The sequence below is a fragment of the Lepidochelys olivacea genome (assembly GCF_965140295.1).
Source record: "Lepidochelys olivacea isolate rLepOli2 genome assembly, chromosome: 14".
NCBI classification, from domain to species: Eukaryota; Metazoa; Chordata; order Testudines; family Cheloniidae; genus Lepidochelys; species Lepidochelys olivacea.
Window position 1 is genome coordinate 8,210,534 of NC_140424.1, and position 26,121 is coordinate 8,236,654.

At 41.9% G+C, this 26,121-nt stretch overlaps 1 protein-coding gene across 1 annotated transcript in view; it reads left to right on the forward strand.

The window, feature by feature from the left end:
* Positions 1–26,121, forward strand: part of PITPNC1 (phosphatidylinositol transfer protein cytoplasmic 1) — a gene marked incomplete at its 5' end in the record, with an annotated part of 205,859 nt that overhangs the window by 70,585 nt on the left and 109,153 nt on the right. Inside the window, 1 exon segment of the mRNA XM_084647485.1 lies at positions 25,528–25,680. Coding sequence (XP_084503611.1) covers positions 25,528–25,680 — 153 coding nt within the window.

The following is a 26,121-nucleotide window of genomic DNA, read 5'->3' on the forward strand; positions in this document are numbered from 1 at the left end:
TTAGTTGGTTTGTGTGTAGAAAGAATGGGGCTGGGGGAGTAGGCTTGAGCCTGAATTTGGAGTCTTGGCTTACAAGGCAGTGTAAATATACTCTTAGGGATAGTGGCCTAACTCTGTCCCTTGGATCATTAATCCCCCAGGAAAAAATGCATGTTGTTGGGGTTTTTTAAAGTACATTTTCTGCACAAAATGTAGGTGCCTCTTTCCCAGCTGACAGGAGTTGGGATCTTTGCAGAAGCTGTGTTTGAACTTCTAGAAGAAAGGGAGGTATTGGTGTTAGAGTGACCAGGTGTCTGGTTTTCGAAAAGGGAACTTGGCAGCCCCGGTTGGCACCACCAACCAGGCCATTAAAAGTCCGGTCAGCCGTGCTGCGGCGCTAAGGCAAGCTAGTCCCTACCTGTCCTGGCTGGCACCATGCTGCGCCCAGAAGTGGCCAGGAGGTCTGGCTCCTCAGTGGGGTGACCATGGGGCTCCATGCACTGCCCCCACCCTGAGCACTGGCTCCTCACTCAACTGGGGGGCGTGGGCAGTGCCTGCGGGCGAGAGCAGTACATGGAGTCTCCTGGCCCCCCCGCCTAGGACCCAGACCTGCTGGCTGCTTTCAGGGCACGCGCAGCGTGGTGCCAGGACAGGCAGGCAGCCTGCCTTAGCCTTGCCGCAGATCGGGAGCTGCCCAAGGTAAGCCCATGCCCCAACCCCCTGCCCCAGCCCATAGCCCCCCCACCAAACCCAGAGCCCCCTCCTTCACCCCAAACCCCTCATCCCCGGCCCCACCCCAGAACCCGCACCCCCAGCCCAGAGCCCTCACCCCCCCAGCACCCCAGCCCAGAGCCCCCTCCTACACCCTGAACCCCTTGTCCCTGGCCCCACCCCAGAACCCTCTCCCCCTCCTGCACCCCAACTCCCTGCCTCAACCTACAGCCCCCTCCCACATGCCAAATCCCTCGGCCCCACCCACCCCCAGCCTGGAGCCCCCTCCTGCACTCCAAACCCCTCAACCCTGGCCCCAGCCCAGATCCAGCACCCCCAGTTAGAGCCCGCACCCCAGCCCCCTGCCCCAGCCCAGTGAAAGTGAGTTAGGGTCGGGGAGAGCAAGCCACCAAGATAGGGGGAATGTAGTGAGTGGGGGGCGGGGCCTCAGGGAAGGGACGGGGCTAGGGTGTTCGGTTTTGTGTGACTAGAAAGTTGGCAACCCTAGTGTTACTGCATCATTGGTGGGGCCTTCTGACTGAGGATTAGAAGTGACTTGAGATCCCTCCTGGTGTCTTCTGAGCTAAAGATGTAGAGATGGAATGTTGCTTGGCCTGCAAGGAGACACATGCCCATTGAAGAACCAGTGTTGGACCCGGTCATGCAGGAAAGGCCCTCCATATGAGTGTGATGCAAATCAATTGCCTACCTTGTTATTTTCAGACAGGATTCATGTTCCTGACAGGGTCTGCATCTGCTATGGCCACATATCATGTAGGCAGGAAAGCTGAGGAAGTATATGATAACTGTGTGAAATTACAGAGATTTTGTACCATAAATGGACATGGATCATCTCCTTATTTAAAAAAAAAAACTCATTGTGGAGAGAATAAAATAGTACAAAATCAAAATAGTACAAAAGGGAGCTATGCCAATTTATGTCGGCTGAGCTTCTGGCTTACAGCATGTAACCAGTTCCGTGTCCTAAAGGAGCATGCCATTTGTGTGCTTGGTTACATTGGTACAGCCTTATTGACCTCAGAAAGGATTTGGCCCATAAAATTCCTGGGCAGTTACATAATTATTAACTTATTGCTAACATAACATTACCAGAAATGACAAATGAGCACATTTATATTGTAAAGTTATCAGTTTATATGTCTTGTTTAATTACTTTTGTTCTGTCTACAATCCAGACACCAAAACCATCTGGCTGTTTTCCCTCAGTCAAGACCATCTTTTTTTAAGATTTTCAGCTTCAAAGGTAGTTCACAGTGGAGAATTTAATTACTTGATACTCTTATTTACCCTTTCCTACATTTTTGCAGATATGCAAGGTCAGATTTTCAGTCCCAAATGGCCTTTTGCACAAGCAATTGGTTGTGCATCCAGTGTAAATCCCATACAGGGGTAAAAGGGGTGGAGCTAAGAGGAAAGGAAATAGAAGGGAGACATAAATGTGAGCTGGGGGCCCAAGACTTTCTACTGGGCACAGAAATTATTTGCTATCCCTATTTTCAATAAAACAGGCTCTAATGTCTTGTTGAGTTAAGTCCAGAATGGTTGCTTCCTTTGCCTACAGAGTATTCGCACTGCTAGCTTCTAATTGTTTATTTGATATGGGCAAATATTTCTCAGCCAATATCTGATTTGATTTAGCTGATGAATTTAGCTTTGTTTCCACTGGTGGGATATCTATGAGCAGATCATGGTTTCCTCAGATTTATTTAGGATTCAATTATTTTTATGAAAATATTTTAAAATTTGGATTGACTCCTAAAAGTCCTGAACATTTGCTATTCAGGTCATATTGGTTAGCTGTGATCAGTCAAATGACTCACAGGAACATTTGGTGCAAACACTCGCGTGTGCCAATCTACAGTTCAGTTTCCACACCTAAGACTTTGACTTTTCTGTTAACCGTGCCAGCAAAACACAGTAACAAATGGCCATGGAAAGTGAACACACAAATAAAAGAACCTCAGTGAAATGCACCTAATTCATGTATTTGCAGAAAACTGTTTACAGCATTTTCCCAGCTCTATTCTTCATTAGTATTAATTATTTATATTAAAGTGGCGTCTAGAGGCCACAACTAAAATCATGGCCCAATTGTGCTAGGTGCTATATATATATACATAGTGAGAAACAGTACCAATTCCAAAGCGCTTACAAGCTACAGCAAATAGGCAAAACAAAGGTTGGAAGTATTGTCACTACTTTAGAAATGAGGAGTTAAGGCACAGAGAGATTTAAGGCCTGATCCAAAGTCCATTGAAGCCAATGGAAAGAACCCCAATGACTTCAAAGGGGAATGAATCAGGCACTCAGGGTATGTTTACACTGCACTGTAAGCCCATGGTTTGAACTCAGGCTCAAACCTAACACCGCTCCCGTCTACACATAAAGTGTACTAATCCAGAGCTCAGAACCAAGGGCCTGGGACCCCAGGGGGGTGGAAGGACTGAGCCTGAGTCAAGTCAGGACCCAGGGTTCAAGTCCCGTTGCTTTGTAATGGAGATGCAGCCCCACTGGACTTATGCTCTGGAAGTCCGCTAAAAATATTTCACAATCCCACAGGTCAACTTTCTTTGTCCTCTGGACAGTCAGGTTTTCCACACTGCACCACAAACAAAGGGCTAAAGCAGCCATGTTTTGGGAGGCCGCCAGGAAATCTGGGATATGGGATATGGGTGGTTGAACTTAGGCCTGCATAATGCAGTGTAGATGCTGGAACTCTGGGGTTCAACAATTCCTAATCTGGGATTACAAATGAGTGTAGACATTCAAGACCCTAGATTAACAAACCCAAGGTCTGCTAACTCAAGTTCTACTAACCTTAGGCTTACATTGCAGTGTAGACATAATCAGGGTGACTTGCCCAAGATCACACAAAATCTGTGGCAGAACTGGAAATTCACCTCATATCCCCAGAATCCCAGTCCGATCTCTAACCACAAAACTATCCTTCCTCTGCAGATCATTATGGTAAAATACTTTGGGAAGGTCTTATGTTAAGACTAGTTTAGTTCTGTTCTCTGCTGTGGTGCTAAAGTGCCCAAATATGTTTTTAAAGATTTTATAGCACAAAGTAAAAGTTCTCACTTAGGGCCCATTTGTGCAAGTCTGCTCGCCCAGAACACCTGCTGAAGACAGAAGACCTTTATTGTAAGCATGCACCTATACAAAGAATACTTTAAAAAAATTTGGTCTGACTTCTAATTTTAGACCAGAATCACACTGACCTGCATTATGCTGTTGCTAACAGAAGCCCTGTTACCTAGGTGACTAGATTTATGTCACTATGCAAATACCATCTGCCCATTTAGGGAAAAGAAAAGTCCTCACTGAGACAACATCTAACCCACTAGGAGTTAAGACACATCAGTGACTCCAGCCTAAAAGCTGCATTTTAACCTCTTTAAAAAAAAACAAGCCCGGGAATCAGTGAGGATTGGTCTTTGAAATAATAGTAGGAGAGCTCTTCTTTCCATGTAGTAGAAAATGTTTCGAAGCCTGCCCCACCTAGTGGATCTTTACAAGTTGAAAGTGTAGTCATAGGCAGATCTCTGTTGCTAAAGCCCAAACAACCCCATCGCATGAGCTTGAGAATGAAGTCCTAATATTACACTTATTTTTATTTCTTTGGCACTTCTAATTTTAGCTGGTGGTTTTATCAGATTGGTATTTGTATTCTGCTTTATACTGATTTCATTATATATTATGAATTAATGTACATCCTGTTGCTCTGTGATGCACTTTACTAATATTTCCTTCTCTTTTTTTGTATTATAGGCCTAGTAATGGATACAGGCCAACATTTTCAAACTTGAGTGCCTAAATATAGGTACCCAAGTTATTTAGGTTCCACTGACCTCAGTCAGAGCTATCTTTGCTTAGCACCTTTGAAAATCAGGCCACGTTTACTGGATTTTACTGGGCATTGGGGCAGGTTGATTGAGGGTGAAGCCTTAGCGCTATGCTATGTGGACAATGGGAAGACTGGCTATGAATAATTTCACAGAGCTCTGCAACCGGTTCAGGGTATAATGGTTCAAAGTAAGCAGGAAGAACATTGGAGTCACACTTTACTACTCCTTTAAACAAAGCAGCAACATGCACCCTCTAGCTAGGGTGACCACCTGTCCTGAATTGGGCGGGACAGTCCCAAAATGCAGAGTTCAAGTCCTGAATGACTCCAGGACAGCATTTGTCCTCGATTCCCTTTGGTGCCACCCCATACCTGCCCGAGGCTCAGGGGCGGCACCTGCCTCTTCCCAGCCTTAGCCCCCGCACCCTCACTGTGGGGCCCTGCCCCCTACTCCTCCTCTATCCCTTGAGGCCCCGCCCCCTCACCAGGCCAGAAGCCAGAGCCAGGCAGTACTAAGAGCCACCCAGGGAGCCTGGACCCTCCACCTGCCCTGGCTGGCGCGCCCCAGGGAGTGAGGACATGAGCTGGGGCAGGGGTGCTGGAACAAATTCTATAGTGGGGGTGCTGAGAGACATTGAACCAAACTGTAAACCCTGTACATAATGGAAACCACTTGAAACCACCCCTAGTTCTGGCACCTATAGGCCAAGGGGCTGCTCTGAGGTACCCTAGGCCCCTGCCCAGGGCAGAAGGAGGGTCAGGGACTCTCCACAGCAGCCTGGGCTCCCTGGGCAGCTCTTACCATGGCCTGCCCCTGGCTTCTGGCCTGGCCAGGAGATGGGGCCTCACAGGGAAGAGGAGGAGCAGGGGACAGGGCCACAGGTTCGAGGCTCCTGCATGTGACCAGCTTTTGCCTTTTGAAAAAGTGGTCACCCTACCTCTAGCACCTGCTTCGCACTGCTGCATCTGTTCTATATGCATGGAGCGGTAAGGTGTGAGCAGGCTCCCTAATCAACAGATTGCACCAAAGAGTGCAAGTTGGATCCGAGGGTCCCAAGGCACGGTGCTCTTGCATGCACATAGGCATCTAGCCACCTTGAGTGGCAGGTAGGAATCCCGCCGCTGTTGGGCTGGTGTACTAGGGAGGGAGGCATTGTGCATCACGACTCCTGGCCCAAGTCCTTTTCCCCCCTTAGTGTACCTGTACAGCAGATGGCAGCATTTTGCCCATCACATCAGGGCAAATAAATGCAAAGTTATTTTAATTCAGGCCATTTCATGCCTTTGACATATGCATGGACCAATGACAGCATGTGGCTCTTCACTGTGATATTATTGTCTTACAGTTGCCAGCTGCTAGCAGAGAAGGGAGTTGAGAATGTTTTACAGACTTATAAATATGGCACAGTTTGGCATTGTTGCTGGCTGTTTTATTGATGTTGTGTCCACCTGAAATGTTAAAGCACCACAGAAAAACTCTGCTAATTTAAAACCAAGTCACTGCATCAGTTTTGCTTAACTTGCTTGGGCACACGGACTTTTGGCATTACTCTAGTGTTAATTAAATAACAAGCTCTAGAGTGTGGAAATTAAGGAGGTTCATCAAAACTATTAAACTGCTATCAGCTTGTAAAAGGCCTACTCCTGAAGGATTTTCAACTGAATTCTTTTTTTGTCGCAGCCCTTTATTAGAGCTATCAAAGCCCTTTAAGAAAAAAATAAAAGTCCACCTTCAAACCTTCGCAGAATTCTCACCTGACCTTATAAAATCTCAAGGCAAACTGTTTGTTACTCAGATTATTATGGCTTAGTCTATTAATGTATTGCAACTATATTTTTGTTTTTTGTTTGCTGAGCTTTAAAAAAGTGATATATTTTCACATTGTGTTCCATAATGCTATTTTGAGCATTTTTCCAAACAAAATGGATACACAGCACTTGCAAATTGTTTTGTGAATGTTTTATAGGAATACATTTGAAAAATTCAAATCAGAAAGAAATAAGGTCTTTTAAGGAATCTTCTCCTCAACTGATAGACATAGTAGCAGTCAGGCAAATATATATATATATATATATATATATATATATATATATATTTTAATTAAGCTCTTACAGTTGATTTTTTTATTTTTATATCTTTACGGTTAGAGCAGGGGACTGGTAATCAACAATCCTGGATTCTGCTGGTGGCTCTGCCATTGTGGACCTTGGTTCAAGTCCCTTAAAACTATGCCCTCCTCCCTTTCCCCAGTGTACGACCACTTGACATATAAGCCTATGCTGTGGAAAGCACGTCTGTAAAAATGGCTTTATAAACTCCATGTCTATTGCCCCAGGATGACTTCCATAACAAACTTGCTAAGTTTGCTAGCTGGGCAAATCAGATTGGAAAAAGTCAAACTGTGTTCCATCTGGCTCCCAAATCATTAGTGATAAATGTTCTTCCTGTGGAACTTGGGGTTTATCTACATGGGGGCACTCAGAAAAATTAAACCAAATTAACTGAAAGTGTGAATTAAAAGTGGATTATTTAAACTGCATTTAACCCTGTGTGGACACTCTCATTTAGCCGTAAAGTGGCCTTAATTAGGTCTATTTTAATTAACAGTTATTACTCATGTGTGAGCTGGAATAGAATCCAACACTCTCCCATAGCTGTGCTGGCTCTGGAAAGCTGTCAGGAGTAAGAAGTAATAACTTATTTTACTCAGCAAATGTGATTCTGGCTACACACAAGGAGCAGACTTGTTGAGTAAAAAGATACTAGTTTTACACAATCACTTTTCTGACCATAACCACAAGTTAATCATGACACAGAAGTGTTGGGAGACTTACTGAATAGAGCTGGATGGAAAATGGTGGGGGGGTTTTCCTGCTGAAAATTTCAGTGACAACTTCTTGGTAAAAATCAAAAGTCAAAACATTTTGGCCAAAAAACATTTGGTTCAAAATCAATTTTTTTTATTTGGAAATGCCTCTGTGGTGCCTTATGAGTGTTGTAGTTTGAGGGTCTCACATTCCCATTCTCCTCTATAGACAAAGCTTCTTGGCTGGAGTATATTTCCCATGATGCACCATGATGCACCTTTTGCTGAGCAATCGCATGCATCCTGGGTGTCCCTGACTGTGGTGCATCATGGGAGATGTTATCTGGCTTTTTATGCCACAGCCTGACACAATTTCACAGACTGACTGAACAACAATAATAATAGCACGTTGTTGTACGCTGGCAACAATAATTTCTACTCATGGCCATAAAATTTTGCTTGAATTATATTTCTGTACAGTATTGATGGAAACTTTAAAAATCTGCAAAGTTGGATTTCAGATTCTTAAAGTTGTAAATAGAATAGGCTTTTAAAATGTGAATCTTTGGTTTGGAATGCTTTTGCCTATAAAAAGAGAGGGAGAATAACAAAGTGTTCTTTTCACAAAACAATATCGCAGGGAAAATCACCTTTAAGTGGCACCCTTTATCATTTGTGTCTTGATCAAAGTGTTAGAATTTTTGGAAATTGAATCCTTTGGCATCTTGCCCTAAAATGAGACGTTCTGGTATTACAAAAGGATAAGGCTAAAAAGCTATATAAGACAAACAGGTGCTACTGAAAGCACACTACAGTCATCTTGTAAAGTAAAAGTACAGACAGAAGTATTTTCTGTTACAAACAATTATGATATTTCCCAAGGACTTTATGGCTCATGAAATAGCAATGAGATATGTAGATTTTCACCTCTTCTTGACTGGTATGGATTCAAACCAAGCCTATAGGCATAGAAAGTCGTTATCTGATTATATGTGAAATGAGTTACTGGTAGCAGTGTAGTTCCTAGTGAAAGATTGTCCAGAGAGAAAATAATAATGGGAGAGCATTCAAATAATTACCATGTTTCTCCTCTGCTGCTTTTGAAAAGCATGTGATTTTGCCATTTAACAAAGAACTAAATGCCCAATTTACAGACCAGTTACTGTAGATTAATGTGTTGTCAAGAACATCAGAAGTTACTTTAAGAGCACAAATAGACGAGATTGGGAAAATATAAACTAACTACTGCAGAGAAAGTAGTTTTTCAGAGAAAGCGCAGATCATATAGTACATATCAGGCAGTACAATGGCACAATCCCTACCTTAGAATTCTTTGATGTTGTTGATTCCAAAGTCAAACTAGTGGATGCAGTGGACTTTGAAAAAGCATTTGATACAGCTCCTCTTTGGAATCAAGGAGTAAAATTATGATATAGTAATACATTGTGTATATATTATATTTAATTAGAAGGAAATTAAGGAAAGTAATGAATAGCCATGACTTGTAATCTTTAAACTGTAGTCTTAAAATGAGTGTTCCTGTACTTTTAAGTGACTTGTCTATTGGTACAAGACTGCAAGTTTTCACAGGACAAAAAATTGAGAGTTACAGTTGTATTAAATTGCAAATTGGAGAAAATTAAAAAGAGAGATTGAATTTTGGAGGAGAAAAGTAGAGAGTAGAGAGTCTACCATGTGGAATGCCATTGTCTATTCTAGTGGCAATTTGGAAAAAGAACTTTGTGAACATCTCCTAAAGGCTTTGGTTTAATATGTAGTTGGTAAGATCACCAGGATTTCTAAAATACATTATCAAAGTGCATAATTCTGCTGTAGAAGACCCTGATCCATCAGAGCATTTAAACATGTGTTTAATTTTAATTTTTAATTTATGAGTAGTCCCCCACACTATTCACATACTCAAAGCATACTTTAAAATTAAGCATGTGTGTAAGTGCTTTGCTTGACCAGGGCCTATGACATGCATCTAGATTACTTCATCCTGTATCATCATCCTTCTCCTCTGCCCCCACCTCAGATTAGTCAACTCTTTTTCAGCAAATGCTGAATGCTCAGAAATTGTTATTTGCTTATGATATTTTTAATTCCCACCCCCTTACTTAGCAAAATGCCTTCTCCACAGTAAGAAGTATTTGCATATAAAGAACTATTAACCATTCCCATGTTGTTTGAGTTATTGGTGAGGGAAAATATCTTAATGTTGAAGAAGTTTGAGTTTCTTTTTTTATTTCCCCACTGTCCAATCATTCAAAAATAGCTGAAGGAAGTTCTCCCAAACTTTCAAGAAAAAAAGAAAAGAAAGAAAAAAAAACAAACATGTGGGCTGAGAGCCAAAGTATAATTTACCAGAATAATCAGATGATAATTAGACTGTGAAAACAGAGGATTGTCGTGAAAATGAAGCCAAAAACTTATCTATGGTGCTCCATACAAGCCACTTCTATCCATCTATCTATCCATTCATCTAATGTATCAACTGTTTTCCTCTTCAAACTGTATCTAAATCAGCAGGCTGTTTAAAAAGATTGTAACTTTAATAAAAAAGTAAACAGCAGAGAGATTTAGTAAATGAAAAACTACTTAGCCAGTTATCTTTCTCAACAGTCCAAATGGCATATTAAATGAATATTATTGTAAACAAAATTGAAAGTCCAAAGAGAAGGCTATTTTTAATAGCTGCGGTGATTCAATATCCAACTCCAAACCTTTTTGAAGACCCAACTTCATTATGTTCTAATCTCAAGAGAGAGGGGAAGAAAGCACATACCAGGCATTCTGCATAGTCTCCCAGAGAGAAGACTTTGTGTAACTAATAGGCACATATAAAATTAAAAACACTGCATAATTAAGAACTCGTCCATGGGTGATGTTGTGGATATATTGTGCTGCAGGTGCATTCATTGTAAGGAATGATTAAATATGTGAGAGGGGAAGGGGGAATTGTAATAATTCCTCTGAGTGTACAGTATTCATTATATTTAGCTATGCTCATTGAAACACTGGGCCCAGCTCTGCCCTCAGTTATCCCAGTGCAATTCCATTGAATGCAATGGGATAGCACTGATGTATTGAAAGGGAGAGCATGAGTCAGCCCAGACCATTTACCCTCATTACATTCATTTTTGTAAATTATGATTTGGGACTGGATTGCCCTTCGTGCATATCGAGGCAAAGGGCAGCCACAGTCTTGGTCTTTGCATTCCCAGTTCTCAAGGACATGGAGGATGCCAAGATCCACTGTCAACACTGGATATCCCAAAGGAGGGTGAAATGGGGAAGGGACCATCCTTCCTCAGCCCTGTCCAAGGGTGGCACAGCACAGACTGCACTCTTTCAAAATCCACCACAATAGTAAGTATTGCCAGAACAGAGAGACAGTCAGCCAGAATGCTTCCGGGGAATGCTGCTAGGGCACAACACTTCAATTCTGTACTGCAGAACTCCTGCTGGATCGTTGTCTCCAATAACTAGACTGTTTTGAGCCACATAATTCAAAAAATATATTACTTCTCTTCTGTTTTGTGTACTCTGTGTGGGGTGAGTCCTAGCTTCAGCATTCAGCCTCAGAAACCAGGTTGGGAGATGGGTAAATATACAGGGGGAAAAAACTCCTCTCCCCGCACAAGCTGCAGAGTTTGCACTCTTCACAATCCCCCAGACCCTGCTTACTTCTTGTGCAGGGGGAAGGACCAGTTGTGCTGTCTGAGGTGCATTCCATGGAGACTAGGGCAGAATTTGCCCTGTGTGATTGTGAGTTTCAAAGCAGATAGTATGCAACTGGATATATCAGACAGATCCCTTCTTCAGCACTCATAGTGCAACTTCTGTTTTGCGTTTATGGAGGAAGTTCTAAAGAGCTACCATTTTGTTCAGTGAGTATTCGCAGATCAGCAATTCACAAGATGTGTCTGGGTCTGATTGACGATCTCTGTGATTTGATGTTCTGCCAAGGGATTTCTACAGTATGAGAATCAATGAGAAAGTGATGATCAGTGTCAGCACAACACATGTGGTTTTATTACTGGCTAACATGCCTGATTCATCATATCATAACACACTATTGCCTGAGTCGAGTCCACTTGCTCATTGCCCGTGTGAAGGTACATCCATCTCTGGATGTTTTGGAGCAGATGGATACAGAGGAGAACAGCCTGTATTTCACTGGTGAAAATGAATAAAAATATGAAGGACTAAATGGAAATAGCAGTTCCTGCAACACACTGTCAAGTGAAATCACTGTGACAGCTTATGAATTTACGATCATTCGTGAAGCTGAGGAGGCAGGTATGGACATAAGATTCAGATATGGAAGAAAGGAAAAGAATTGTGTAGTCTTGAAGATGAGGACAAGAAATGTAAATGTGATGAAGTGGAGATAGAAGATCCAATGGAGACTGGGATTTGAAGAGGCCTGTGATACAGCCAGATTAGCAAGGGAGATAATTTTAGTGATCACATCTGGAAGGGGGTGTGTTATGCATCTAGGGGATGTCAGATAGAGGGAGTGGAGAGGGGTCAACATATGTGCCTGTTGTTTCTTTGTTTGTTTTGTGTTTGAAGTGACATTGTGCTGGTAACTGTCTTAATGTTTCTTGTGTGTTTTAAGAATCTTTCCAAGTAGTGAGAGGGTGATGTCTCCAAGGGGATGTAGGATGTAAAAAAGGAAGAATGATGGGTCTAATAAAAGAGGAGGTTACAGCTATTATTCTCTGCAATTAAGGGGAAGAGGGATTAAAAACATTGTGTGCATAAATTAAACAAATCCCCAGGCAGATTTAAGTTGTACAACCAGCACTTATGCAGAAGTCTCACTGACCTTGAAATGTTACAAATGTCATATTTTCACACAGATGAACTTTGACCAATTTCTCTAGTATGTTACTGAGTTTAAGACAGCCATATCTTCTCTTCCAGTCGTTGCCCTCTCCGCCACCTCCATGAAGTTTAGGAACAGGCTATGCCCTGTAAATTTTGGGGAGAAAGTAATGGAAAACCTGCTAAAATGGTCCAAGTCTTTTGGAGGAAAAGCAGCTGACGCGCCTTCAATCCTCTGGCCCCTTTCATGAACTCTCTGCATTTCTAAATCATTCTGGGATCTTCAGATGATAGGCATGATATAAGTACAAAGTGTTGTTTGCTTCACTGGTTTAGGGCAGCGTGGCTGGCAAGGAAAGGGAACTACTCTATGCAACATTATTCCCTAGAAAACTTTCACGGAGAAACTGTGGGAATTAAGGCTGACTCTGATTCATGCTGGCTAACGTCCTTTGAGGGTAAGGACCATATATGGTTTGGTGAGACATTGGCTACAAAGTTCCAGTTTAACAGGGGGAGAAGACGCAGGAAGCAGCATGGAGGTGCTGTATCTCTGTAGAAATGTCCTAAAGCTCTATTAATGCCTTGAGATTCACTAGATTTTAGGATATCAGAAGGACTGGAGGGCTTTTGACTGCATGGAGATAAAAACTGACCCCCAAGCAGATGATTCTTTGGAAGTTCTGCAAGTCACAGTATAACTGAGTTTTCCAAATGGGTGGGTGGGTGGGGAGGGGGGTGTGTGTGTGTGAAGCCATTGATTATTTGTTCTTCACTGTGCTAAGCCTAATTCCATTGCTCTAGGAACGGAATGGACCAGTGTGGGGATGACTAGATATGTTCAAACAGCTTTGTTTGAATGCCTGTGGTTAGCCTCATGAGTGTATAAAGTGCTTAAAACAAAGGCTGTGTCCCTGATAAGAAGGTTTATAGACCTAACCTTAGACTACATTTGAAACTTTCGCCACTATAGTAATGTTGGTTTGGGGGTGTTTCTTTCCCCTAACATTTCTATACAGGCAAAAGCCCTAGTATAGGTGGGTGACACCGGCAAAACTGACGTTTCTGGAGAACTGGTATAAGCTAGGTGTACTGACAAAAGAACTCCTGCTGGTGTAAGCTCTGTCTATATTAGGAAGGTTTGCTGATATGGCTATATTGGAGTACAACAAAACTTTATTAGTGCAAATAAGGCTCAAGTCCTGATCTTTCAGATATGTGAATATTCTTGTTGGTTTTGATGGAAGTGCTCAGGTGAGTAATGGCACACACAGCATAAGTGTTTGTTTCATGAATCAGAACATAAATTGAGATAAGAACAAGCAGGTAACAAAGGCAGGTAGGGAAACAGCAACCAGCCTATCGAGTTGCTTAGGATACCCACGTTGTTCACCTAGGAGGTGCATAGGCACCTTCCCAAAAATCAGGGTCCCATTTGGGATGTACTAAAGTGAATGCCCTAGACAAATTGAGCTGTTCAGTATCTGTCCAGATCTGCTTTGTACCTTCAAGAAGTTAAGTACACTATTTGTGAATGAATGGACCAAATTAGTCTCTTAATTACATCTGATCAATGATACTGCACACATTTCAGTTGAGTTCAATGGGTCTGCACAGATATAAATGAGAAAATATGGTTCATCAGCTTGTACCTGAAGATGTGGTTTTGTGTTAAGTATTTATACAGTATATTAAACAATTTAATCTATTACTACTTGCAAACTCTCCAGCATACTCACACAGCAATCGGTTTATATTAACAGGAACCTGAAGGGGTTGGTGTGACAGATGGGTTTTAATCTGTCTTTAATTTATATTTGCTATAGAGCAGAATTTATCTTGAGAGAAGTCTAAGAACTATGAGACCTATCTCTTTAAACTCTGAGGAAAAGCAGACAATGGGCTGTCTGCTAGTTTAACACCCTTCCATCAGGGACAGTAAAAAAGCAGATTAATTACCATCCTGAAAAGGACTTCTTCCAGCAATAGACAATCACCAGAAGAAAGTGGGACTATGGTGTAGGCAGCCAATTTTCAAAACGGAAAGGAGGCTACATTATTTGAATAAGTTATTCACTGTGAATTACTCAGTTTCAGTAAATATCTCTTCTCCCATCTTGACCCCCTCCCCTCAGGAGCGTTTTCTGAAATATTCCGTATTAGCACGTTTGTTTCTGCTCCCACAAGAATGTAATTCATCTTCCAGAACTGTTACAACATGAATATTAAAATCAATTCTGTTTGCATAACAACTTAAATGAAAGTGGGCCTCAATTTTGGTTCAGTATTTCTGTTCATACATGGTGGTTAATAACTCTTTTGATGCTTCTGTCTGGGTAATGAAGTTGAAAGGGACACTGTCATTCTAGGTTAGAATGAGATTTATGACTGGTTGAAAATAGGATTTTACAAATTCTAAAATGAACAGAAATAGGACAACAACCAAACTCAGATATCTATCTATGGATTTTTTTAATTATTATTATTATTATTTATTATTTACTAGCACCCTTCACCATAGTATCTTCCCCTGGTCATCTTCATCTGTGTTCTAGGCCAACAGGCTAGCATGTTACACCCCCTGGTCCCAACCGAAATTCTTGGTAATGGAAGCAGACAATATTATAAAACCTATTACAGATAAAGGAAGGAACTTGAAGAGCTGTGCAGACCCATAAATATGCATGCACCTGCAGGATCTAAGGCAGAAGCACACCAGAGGTTTGCATTGCTCAGACAACTCCTAAAAATGGCTTCTTGGTTTATATGGGGAGTGCCAGCCAAACAGAGAATCATGGAGGGCTGTCACCCATGCCTTTTAAGGCAGGACTTCCTGCAGGGCTTAGTCTCTTAGTTCCTCAGAGCAGGGCCATAACTGTGCCTTGTTCAGTGCTGGGCACATTGTCAGCAGGGGTGCAGGACAGCTTGTATAGTGGGGGTGCTGAGAGCCATTGAACCAAACTATAAACCCTGTATATAATGGAATCCACTTCAAGCCAGGGGACGTGGTAATGTTCCTAGTTCCAGCACCTATGATTGTTGGCACTTAAAAATAAAGAAGAATGAGTACTAATTGTAACACTGTCTCCACTGGGGCCAGGACTCTCAGTCCGTGAACTTCATTTTGTCCCTTCGGTGCTATGGCTGCCAAGAAATGTAATGCAAACAGTAGATACTATCTCTTTTGATATATTTGTTTTGGCCATGACTTAGCCTATTTTATAGGTGTCAGATGAAACAAGAGCCAGAGTAGATGCTCTAAAAGGCTTTATCTCTGCAGTTTGGTTTGGGAGTAAATAATTTCAACTAAGAGATGAACAATGAAAGACCTGAAGTAGCATTCTTGGATTTGTTTAGGGCTGTGACTGCTCATTGTGTTTTCTCTTTGTCTCAGAGGGAAATACAAGACTAACAAATGTAACCCTTACCCAGCAGGGGAGAAAACAACTGCATATATTGTTAAATGTCATAAAAGCATTGTAAATGCAGAGCACAGCCCATTTCTTTTTCTTAATTTGATTTTATTTCTAATACAAGAGATGCAGATAGGGCCAAATTCTGTTCTAAGTTACAAGGGAGGGGGAAATCAGTGGCCATTGCACCAAAAACTGAAAGCGGAATTTGTCCCAGAAAGAGCAATCCTCCATGTTAGTTATGTGAGGTCTAGTGATTTACGATTCGGCCAGACTCTTGTATTGATTAATTTGTTTCAAATTTTGTAACACTTTTACGCTGATCTAGCACCTTTCATGAGAAGATCTCAAACTGCTATCTAAACATTGATCAAGCCTCAATACTCCTGTGAGATCTGTATTATTAGGCCCATTTTACAGAGGTGGAAACTGAAAACTAGAGAGGGAGATTTATCTAGCATTGTTCCACAGAGCCAAGAACAAAACTGTATTCCAGACCAAAGGTACCTGTCCTTTCCTCTAAACTATACTTACTCCCACTGTTAGCATTAAGCACTGGAATAAATTGCCCAGGTAGGTTGTGGAATCTCCATCGCTGGAGATTTTTAATAGCAGGTTAGACAAACACCTGTCAGGGATGATCTAGATAATACTTAGTCCTGCTATGAGTACAGGGGACTGGACTAGATGACCTCTCGAGATCCCTTCCAATCCTACAATTCTATGATTCAGTGAATGAATACAGGCCAAACTTTAAAGAAACCAAACAGTAGAATTAGAAATGAAAACATCCAGCAAGTCAACAACAACGTCAGTGCTTCCTACTTCATCTGAATTAAAGACGTTATCAGTACGTTTTTCTAGTTTTAAATATTACAGTCTAGGTGAAAATCTCCCTTGTACACAGGACTCTGAGTCTGACCAGAATGGCAGTTTTTGCATGAACAAGGGCTATTGGAGGAGGACCTTCTGCACAGAAGTAGCTTAAAATCAATTATTATGTACAGTGCTAGAGCGAGCCTACTGCAAAACAGATTTTACACCTAAATACTAATGGGGCGTGAGCTTTTGTGTGGCTTCAAACAATAGCAGCACCACAAGTCTTAGAACATAAAACGCACAAAGAAAATTGATAGAATTTGATAATAACATTTGCAAAAACATGTTTTAAGCCTAAAGGCTATATTAAAACAATGAAGATCTTTCTTTTTTTTGCTGTGTAATTTCTCTTCCACTAAAAATCATGCCATGCTTTTCTGAATTGCAACTGTCTGTAGACCTTTTAGGTTTAGATGCCTATTCACAAACGATTATATTGGATTGTTGTTCTGACAAAAACTAAAGTTCAGTACACATAGCTTTTAAATATAATTGCTCATAATGAGGATTACCTAAACACATTCAATTGTAACAACAGGTTTGACAAAACTGGCTGGCAATTGCTCTGATGTTGAAAATAGGAACATAGACAAAACTACATTGATTTTTTTCAAATTATGTAGGACCTTTGTTACCTCTCCACAAGCAGGTGGCATTCCCACTCCGCTCTGAACAGAATAAACATGCTTTGTTTCTAGTCCAAATTAACCTCCCTCCTGAGGTTTGGCTTTTTGGCAATTTGAGATCTATGGTTGAAAAGGGTTATATAAAAGCTAAGCTTGTTGGCTGTTCAGGGCTGTCCATAAATTATATAATGCACTGGGGGACAGGGGGAGGATGGGTCCTTTATGTTGTACATTTTGTTTCAGTGTTATAAAGGGTGCGTGGGTCTTGAAAGTCACCTAAAAATGTGTTATGTCATTTATGGATAGACCCTTCCTTGGGTTTCACGATAAGAGCTCAAATGCCCTCCTAATTAATGGCTGAAATCAACAAAGATGCATCTACTACTGTGACTCAGCAGTAATTACCCGGTATATTTATGGAGGGGTTAATCACTTGACATCGGGTTGATTCGAGAGGAGTCCTGCAATCCTATACAGAGTATGAGAGTATGATGCCACCTTATTTCGCTCTTGTGAACCAAGATTCAGAGGCACTGGCTTAAGTGCTTCTTGACCATTCAGTAACCTACAGCTTTACAAATACAGTCTATCTAAAAGGAATACAGTGAATCTGATTCTCCCCTTGCACCTTTTATTTACATTGGTGTCATTACATTTTCGCAGGGGAGCTACACTTGATTTACACTAATGTAATGGAGAGAAGAATCAGGCCAAATAAATCTAAATTAGGCTTGCGGTGTTTTGGTTGGTTGGGTTTGGGGGTTTTTTGTTAGTTTTTATACTTTAAAATTAATGTCGCTTTCTCATCTTTTACTTTTTACTTTGCCGGTATCAAATGCCTTGAATAAGCTTTGACTTGGAAATCTTTTCTTTCTTTCTTTCTTTCTTTCTTTGTGAGGCCTGTCTGGGTGGAAAAGTTGTGAGAGCTAAGGGAAGATTAGAATCTTTCCCAGAGTTTAGATTGCTGCCCTAGTGTTTCCCAGTGTTTTAGTAATTCTTCGGTTTTTAATTACATTCCATTAGTCCTATTGGCTACAATTGAGAGCCAATAGGATGGGAGATGGACTCAGTGATTCAGTGGGGCTCTCCTATTGCCTATCCTGTTCTTTTAAAACAAAGACATGCTCCTCTTAACTCATTTGTAAATTCTGATGGGTGGTGAGACCACTCTAAACAGGCCCCAGTATCCTGCACCTTTGGAGCTCTCTGTCTGCATCCCTTTCCAACATATGCCTTTGAACTCTCCTGTCCATTGGTTGGTCCCTTAACCCACAATAAAAGAGGCTCTTGGGGACCTAGCTTTGCAGTGCCACGTACGTGATCAAGCCTTCTTTTACCAGCTACCAACACAGTCTCCGGTTTCCTAGTGACAAAGCGACCTTGTTTCCCTTTCTGCTGATAAAATCAACTGCTCTGTGTTGCATTAATTTAGATGGAATAAATGGCCCCAAAGAGTCAAATGTGTTAACATAACCCAACCACTGCCCAATATTAAACAGTTTTAAAATGAGGTTTGGCGAAGAAAAGAGAAATTAGTTGAGATGGGCTGGACATGTAAGAACAAAAACAATAGAAAATGCAACGTCTGTCTCTGGTGTTGACTCTCACTTGCAACCTTGCTGCTGGAAAAACACTGGCACAGCACATGATCTTATCAGCCACTCCAAGACCTGGCAAACTCGTACCAGCATCAGGCTTTTTATGGCATTGCTTTTGGTTTCTTCTTTCTGGTCACAGGCTTACATCAGTGTTGCAAAATATGCAGTCTTGGCCGGCTAGCTAGACTCTTATTAGATACAAGGAAAAAGAGAGGAGTAGGAGAGAGAAGAAATAAGGTGGGGAAGGAAAAGAACAAACAGGGGGAGGTTTGTGACACCATCTCACATTCCAGGCAATGGTTGGGATTCAGCCAGAGTAGGTAGAGGTGGCAATGTCATCCAGGTCCCTCTCTCTGGTTCAGTCTCTTCAGGACATCTCTCAGGATCAGGATAACAAAGGTACAGGATCCCAGGAGTTGGTGGGGGTGGAAGCCATGATGGTGAAGCTTCGTCCAGAATCCAGTTTTTTCCCCAATGTTTCTTTCCTTAATGACCCCAAAATGGAGTGATGGGTGGAATAGCCCATCCCCTCGGGTTTTTTTTTTTTGGTTTTTTTTTTGTTTGTTTTTTTGTCATCCAGTTAGGCCTAATACCCAACACCCCAATTTTGGTTCAGTGATTTCCAGTTCCACACTTTTTTTGTTTACCAGCCATGAATTTAACAGTCCTTGACTTATGTCAGGAGGCCATTTTGTTTGGACTAATTCAGTCTTTCTGTTTCACTTTTGCATCTTTTCCCATCAACATTATTTGTTACAGTTTTTTGTGACACCTTATGAACTTACACTGATTTTTACAGTTGTGCTCACCGTTAGAGTAGATTTGTAGGCACAGTTATTACAACTCCTATCCAGTAGGACAAAGAACTCAGAACTCTGCCCTCCCCAATTCCTTTCCTTGTTCTCCACCCTGCAGTGAGACATGGAAAAGCCTGAAATCTGCTTCTCTGTTGCCCTCTCCCCCATCAAAGTTGCTTTCTCTACAACTTTCTATAAAAGTCAAAACCATTCATATTTTTGTAGATAATTCAGCTGATCAGTCTCCTTCTTAACCGAAATCCAGACAGCCCTGGGACTCAGAACTGCTTTTTCTGCATCATGGGGAGACAGAGCTCCCCTCCCTCCTCTGCTTTGCTCAGGGTCAGCCACAACCACAGTGCCTGAAGCCATGTTACTTGTGGCACCCATGCACCATGCTGACAGTGCTGAGGGCTTTAGAGATCCCCCTGAAGCCTGAGACTGGGGCTAAAAGCCTTAAGTTAAACAGGTGTCTCCATCCGCACTGGTGCTAGAGCTATACTCAGAAGTCTGCCTGAGCCTTAGGCATGCCACGCCTCACTTTGTACAGCATCCCACAAATGTCTGAGCCAACCTACCCTGGCTGCTATGGTTCATGGAAAAATACAATATATTAGTGATCATAATGCTGATTAGACAGTTCATTGTTAGTAAATTATGGTCACTGGACACTGTGTTTCTCTTCCACTTGAAGAAGTAATGTTTGAAAACTTTCCAGCTGGTTTACTTAATGCCTTTCCATTGAAGCAATTCCAGCTGTGCATTATACCATCCCGACGTTCAGTGCAATACGGTTTGATTAGAAAGCTTCATCCCATGCCAGAACTGCATCTGTACGTGCTATTGAGACACTAACATGCTGTATTTAGAGGGCAGGGTAGCTCCTAAGAGTTAATAGTAACAAGATTGGCAGGTCAGATACTGATCTCATTGACATCAGTAAATGCAGAATGATTCCACTGAATTAAAAAGTTACACCTGAGATCAGGATCTGGCCCTCTGATATCAGTCTTGTTCAGATCAAATTCTGCTAAGCTTTGTTGAACTGCACTTTGGAAGATGAAAGAGTGAATGAGGACAGGTGCTATAAAAATCCAATTTTCTAGGTATGGTGTGTTTGAAACTGAACATACTGGATATTGTAACGCCCTGTACCAAGGAAAAGCCTTTCTTTACTTTCAGAAGCATCAAAATATGTAAAGTTAATAGTACAGAGTACTGTATAAATGAAGAAAGTTTCTCAGGGTCAGATAGGATAGCTTGGAGAATCAATAATGGTTTATAGAAACTTTCACCTATGGATCACCGACTCAGGTGAGATATGACCAGAAATTACTACTCTCCGTGGCCAGCACTCGACCAAATGGCATACCAGGCAAGCAGCATCTTTGGAGCCCCCACCCCCTTCATTTGTTAAATTTTGAGTACCTTATTTTAATTGCATTTGTAGTCCATTTCATGAATCAGATGCACAGTTTGCATGCATGATTTATCCCTGTCATATAAGATGATAAATTTGCATGCTAGGATTTATAAATCTGTATTTATTCAAGCAAATAAAAAAGTTGTTTCCTCTAAGCTTATGTAAACTTTTTAATTTTAAGAATAACTGAAATGTACTAACATCAAGAAATCGAGCTGTGCACCAACATTGGGTGGACCAGTAGTAAATAGTGTTATGGTAGGTGACAGCCTTAGAATGTAAACCCTAGTCCTTTAGTTCAAAAGGTCTGTTGTTATTCTGTTTCAGATATTTTCTCATTAAATTAGCCCCTCGCTGCAAATTAGATTGCAGTTGAGCTTTTTGCTTTCTATACTGAGCTGCTGAAGGCTTCTGTTAGGGCATCTTTTATTTTCATAGAGGAAAACAGATAGGCTTTTGCTCTCCCTAATAGTATGTTTCGCAGTCTTAGAAAGTCATCAAATGTTACTTCTTTTGCCATGCTTAACATGTCACAGTGTTCCTTTTATATTGTTGCATAAATAGGAGTTCCATAGATATCTCTGGCATCTCATTAAATATGTCCTTTCTAAGTCGCTGCTTACACTCTTCCAGTCTTAAAACACAAGTACACTTTCACAATTACACAATAAAATAAGATTCACAATATTGCAGCTGGGCTTTCACTTCAGTTCAGTTCATTCTTATATCTCACTGACTGCCTGGTGATGCCCTGCCCATTATACAGGCTATGGTTGACAACATTTTAGGAGGGTTGAGGAAAATGTAGTTCTCAGAAAGTCTGGAATGTTCCATGAGATTCTACAGAGGTCCAGAACATTCTAGGAGGTTAGTGAAAAATGAATCCCCATATGGAATACCTGAAACATGTTACTTCAAACATTTTATTTTCCCTTTTTGTTGCTAACAACAAAAAATAGCACCCTGGGTGGTCGCCTGGGTTGCCTGCCCCTAAATCTGGCCCTGCTGCTATCTGATGGTTGGGTGGTGTTGAGTGGGAAATATGTTCGGTGGGTGGCCACCCAGCTTCCAATGTAAGTGTCCACACCATCAAAATTAGCAACTTTCTTGCCAGTCTCAGTAGAGAAACCAATGTCTGATTCACCCATGAATAGCCTCTGACTCATAGAAGTAGTCCTCACAGGTCAGGTTTAAGGTACAGTGCCAGGGTAGTGTGAAGAAGCGTGCACTGCTGCTGCCTCTGCCCAGGCTTGTTCTGGGGACAAACCAAAGACGTCAACCACCAAGCCTGTAAATCTGGCTCCTTTCACCAGCACTAAACCCACCTGAAAATTTTCAAACACAAAATGCTTCTCGCATGGTGCCAAAGAAAGACACCTCTACCATTCCAGCCGGGCACGTTTTCAGGGCTAGGGGCTTTGTAGGACAGAGGCTAAACCCTGGGACCACACACCTAGCTAGTGGGCTGGCTCCTCTTTACAAGGGGCACCTCAGTGAGATAATGGGGACTGGGACTGGCTGCCTGTGCACTTGAGCAGCCTATAAGAGGCCACACAGGCAAGAAGCTGGTCATCTTACTTCCTCTGCATCACTGCTAAGCGCCTTTATGACTTCTCTTCAAGAAGGCCTTAGACATAGGCTAAGTAGGCAGATGCTTAGTGTGCTACTTGTAAGGGGACACTGTATAGGAATAACAAGGTTATTCTGCAACGGGACAGTTCTAAATTGATAAAATATTATATAAAAGCTAGGTATTTTTGTTATAATAAACTGTTCTCTCCTGGTGACAAACGCCGTCTCAGCCTTCCTAAAGGATCTCCCTGTTTCTGCTCAGTCATATACTCCAGAATCCTTTACTGTGATTGCCACAGCAGCTCCTTTAAAGCAGTGGTTCCCAATTTTTTTTTACTAAGGTGACCTACCAACTGCATTTTGTCTTTTTTTGAGATTCCCCCGCATTACATATATTCACACTCTGCCCTGGCCTCCACCCTAATCCCAGCCCAGTGCAGAGGGGAGGCTCTGAGGTGAGGAGCAGGGTTGAAGAACAAGCCCACCCTGTACTTGTTCAGCAGTGGTTCCTGTCCCATGAGGCTGGGTCCAGCTCCCCGCCCCAGGCATTGCAACCTGGTACCCAGGGTTGCTTCACCACTCAGGTTTGGCCCATGCACCCCTCCATCAGGGTCCAATGACAGGTTAGTCCAGTCCCAGATGTGATGACCCATCTAAAACCTTCCTGCGACCCATTGGTGGGTTGGGACCCACCGTTAGGGAAACACAGTTTTAAAGGACTGCAGCATCAAGCGACACTGTGACCACGGAACAGAAACTGGGATTGTGTTTGGGAAGGAAGAAATTATATAGGTGGGTGGAAGTTCCATCCTTTTCGAAAACAGGAAGATAGGAGGCATGCTGACCTGGCTTGACAGGTGCAAGAGAGGCAGCAGAGAGTGAAGGATACAGAGTAAAGGAGGCACTAAGTCCTATCTTCACCTAGGGAATACTGCACATACACATGACTCTGCCAGACATTTCTGAATCCATACATTTTAAATTTAGTACAGCTTGTACTTGGAAAGCCTCCATCAAGGCTTCCCCCAGAACTGCAGTGTTAGCATCTTCCTTCCTCCTCTCTCTTGGCTGCTGTTTGAAATTGTTCTCAGGACCCAGTTCTGCCCCTGTTGAAATAAAAGGCTGAAGTCCCGCTAATTCCCATAGGAGCAGGATCAGATCTTTAATTTGCAGTTCTCCATGACAGAAAGTAGTCAGGGGAACAGAGTTAATACCTCCAATACTGCACAGTAATGTAATTTCTATTGTGCATAGTGTCTCAGAAACTGATATCTCAGTGGACCGTGGTAGGCACTGTTTGAAATAATAATAGAATAGTTTGTACACAAGTACTAAACATCAGCCCTGCTATTTAGCACTTGAGTATATGAGACACGTAATGTAGCACTTAACTGTTAGTAATGAAAGCACCTCAGTTCATGTATTAACAACCTGGCACAAAGATCATTTATAAATCTGTCTTTCAAAATACACTGGAATTCTTTGTCAGATGTCTGATGTGTTTCTTATTGGGGATTAGTCCTCCCATCACAGCTACCCTAGAAAAAGACCTTTTCAAGTTAAAAAAAAAATCCATTAAACAATAAAGTCAAGAGGGAGCTGTTGGTTCTTAACTATTCTCTTATGCTCCAAAATGTACAAATACAGAGACAGAAAAAAATTAGGGAAACTAAATAAAAGAAAATTTTTAGAACTTTTCTAAAGAATAGAACTCAGTGAAATAAGAATGAATCTGTCAGTTATGCAAGACATTCTTTTAAAACTCAGAGCAGAATCATGAAACTTGCACAGAAAATACCGTTTAGAGGTTAATAGAAAAAAATACCTTTTCATTCAAGAAAATCAATGAGTTCTTAACCTACTTTAGTGAATTTCTGGTGCTGGTAGAAAGTGCTGGATTGACAAACGTGAATAATAAAGCCCTTGATGCAGTCATAGACCAGGGGCAGGGAGGCAGTGCAGCCTTCCCCAAACTGACTGTCCAGAGTGCCTGACGACTGACCTTCAAGGACCTCTAGCAGAAGAAGTGGAGGCCAGTCATCAGGACCCATTTAGTTCTTGGCTTTTCTGAGGAGTCTAATAAGGGTGTCAGCTGTGGTGGCGGTATTGTGATGTGGACATTTATCCACTAGAAATGGGGCAGAAACCACCAGCTTGCTTCACACAGACCATCATGAAGCTGTTGGATGTCTTATGGTCACAGCTGATCGTGGCTAGGTCATTATTTCCTGCTGGGTATATGTATGTGTCCGTATAATTTTTTACCAGGCTGCCATTCCTGGCACCTCTACAGTCACAGTTGTCTAGTCCTGTTTAAAAGGGGTGCCTTGCATATCTCTCCATGTATAAGCAAAAAACTTGGGAGTCTCCTTGGGATACTGCTTGCCTTTTGGTATCTGGTTTAGAAGAAGAAAATCAGTCCCCTTATGACAGTGAGGTGCCCTGATGGTTTGGACGCAAGTAGTAATTTAGGGGCCTGCTGCTGTGAATTGGCATAACTCATTTAACTTCAGTGGAGCTACCTTGATTTACACCAGCTGAGGACCTAGCTCTATAGCTACAAATCCTTAAAGAGGTATGCCAAGGGCTTTCAAAGAAGTCTCCTTCACCAACTTCTTCATGACTCCTTGCCAATCCAGAAATTTCCGTCTTTCCAGAACACTGGGGCTTTTATTCTGATCCATATCACCCCCACCGATGGTTTTTAAGTTTTTAAGGTTCCCATAATGTAATTTACCTATGTAACAATGATCATGTACCACGCGACTGATCTTGGTAAAGTACTTTGAGGTTCCCTGGGTAGAAGACACTATTGATGTACCACTATTATTTAGTAATTTATTTATTAGTAGTAGTGTTTATTATGATAATTCTGGCAGTTCTCAATGCAGTGATTCCCCCTCCCCTCACTACCTTTAAATTGCAAATTTTTCTGCATAACCCTTTGACATTTGGCTTGTGGATACTCATGCATTGTATATGGCTAATACATTTGCTCCTGTTTTTGTTTTGCAGTACAGAATTGGACAGCTGTATATGATCAGTAAGCATAGCCATGAGCAGAGTGACCGAGGGGAGGGTGTGGAAGTTGTGCAGAATGAACCCTATGAAGATCCAAATCATGGCAATGGTCAGCTAACAGAAAAACGGGTCTATCTCAACAGGCAAGTACTAAGCAGCTGTTTCCCTGAACAGCATGCCGCTGTAACCTCCAGTCATGCACAGTGTTGAAGATTTGTAGGGCGTAACATCTCTCTCAGGAAATACCCTTTGTGTTTCAAATGTAATGTGTTCTATTGACTACAGGCCAGTTACTGGCAACTTCAAGGAAAGGGACAGTGGAAGAGCGCCGTCACTTGAAATAGAGACCTTTTTTATTTTAGAGCACATTTTCCTCGGCAAAGAATTGTGGCCTGAAGGCAGGATTGTGTTGAAAATCAGCACATTTCTCATTTTCTTTCACACTTCCCCATTTTTCAAAATACATAAAACAAAAAGGGGATCTGTTTAAAAGAAAAGTAGTGTGCAGGATGGACTGGGAGTCACTAGATCTGGGTTCTGTTCCTCACTCTATCCCATGCTTGCTGTGTGATCTTGTGACAGTCCAGG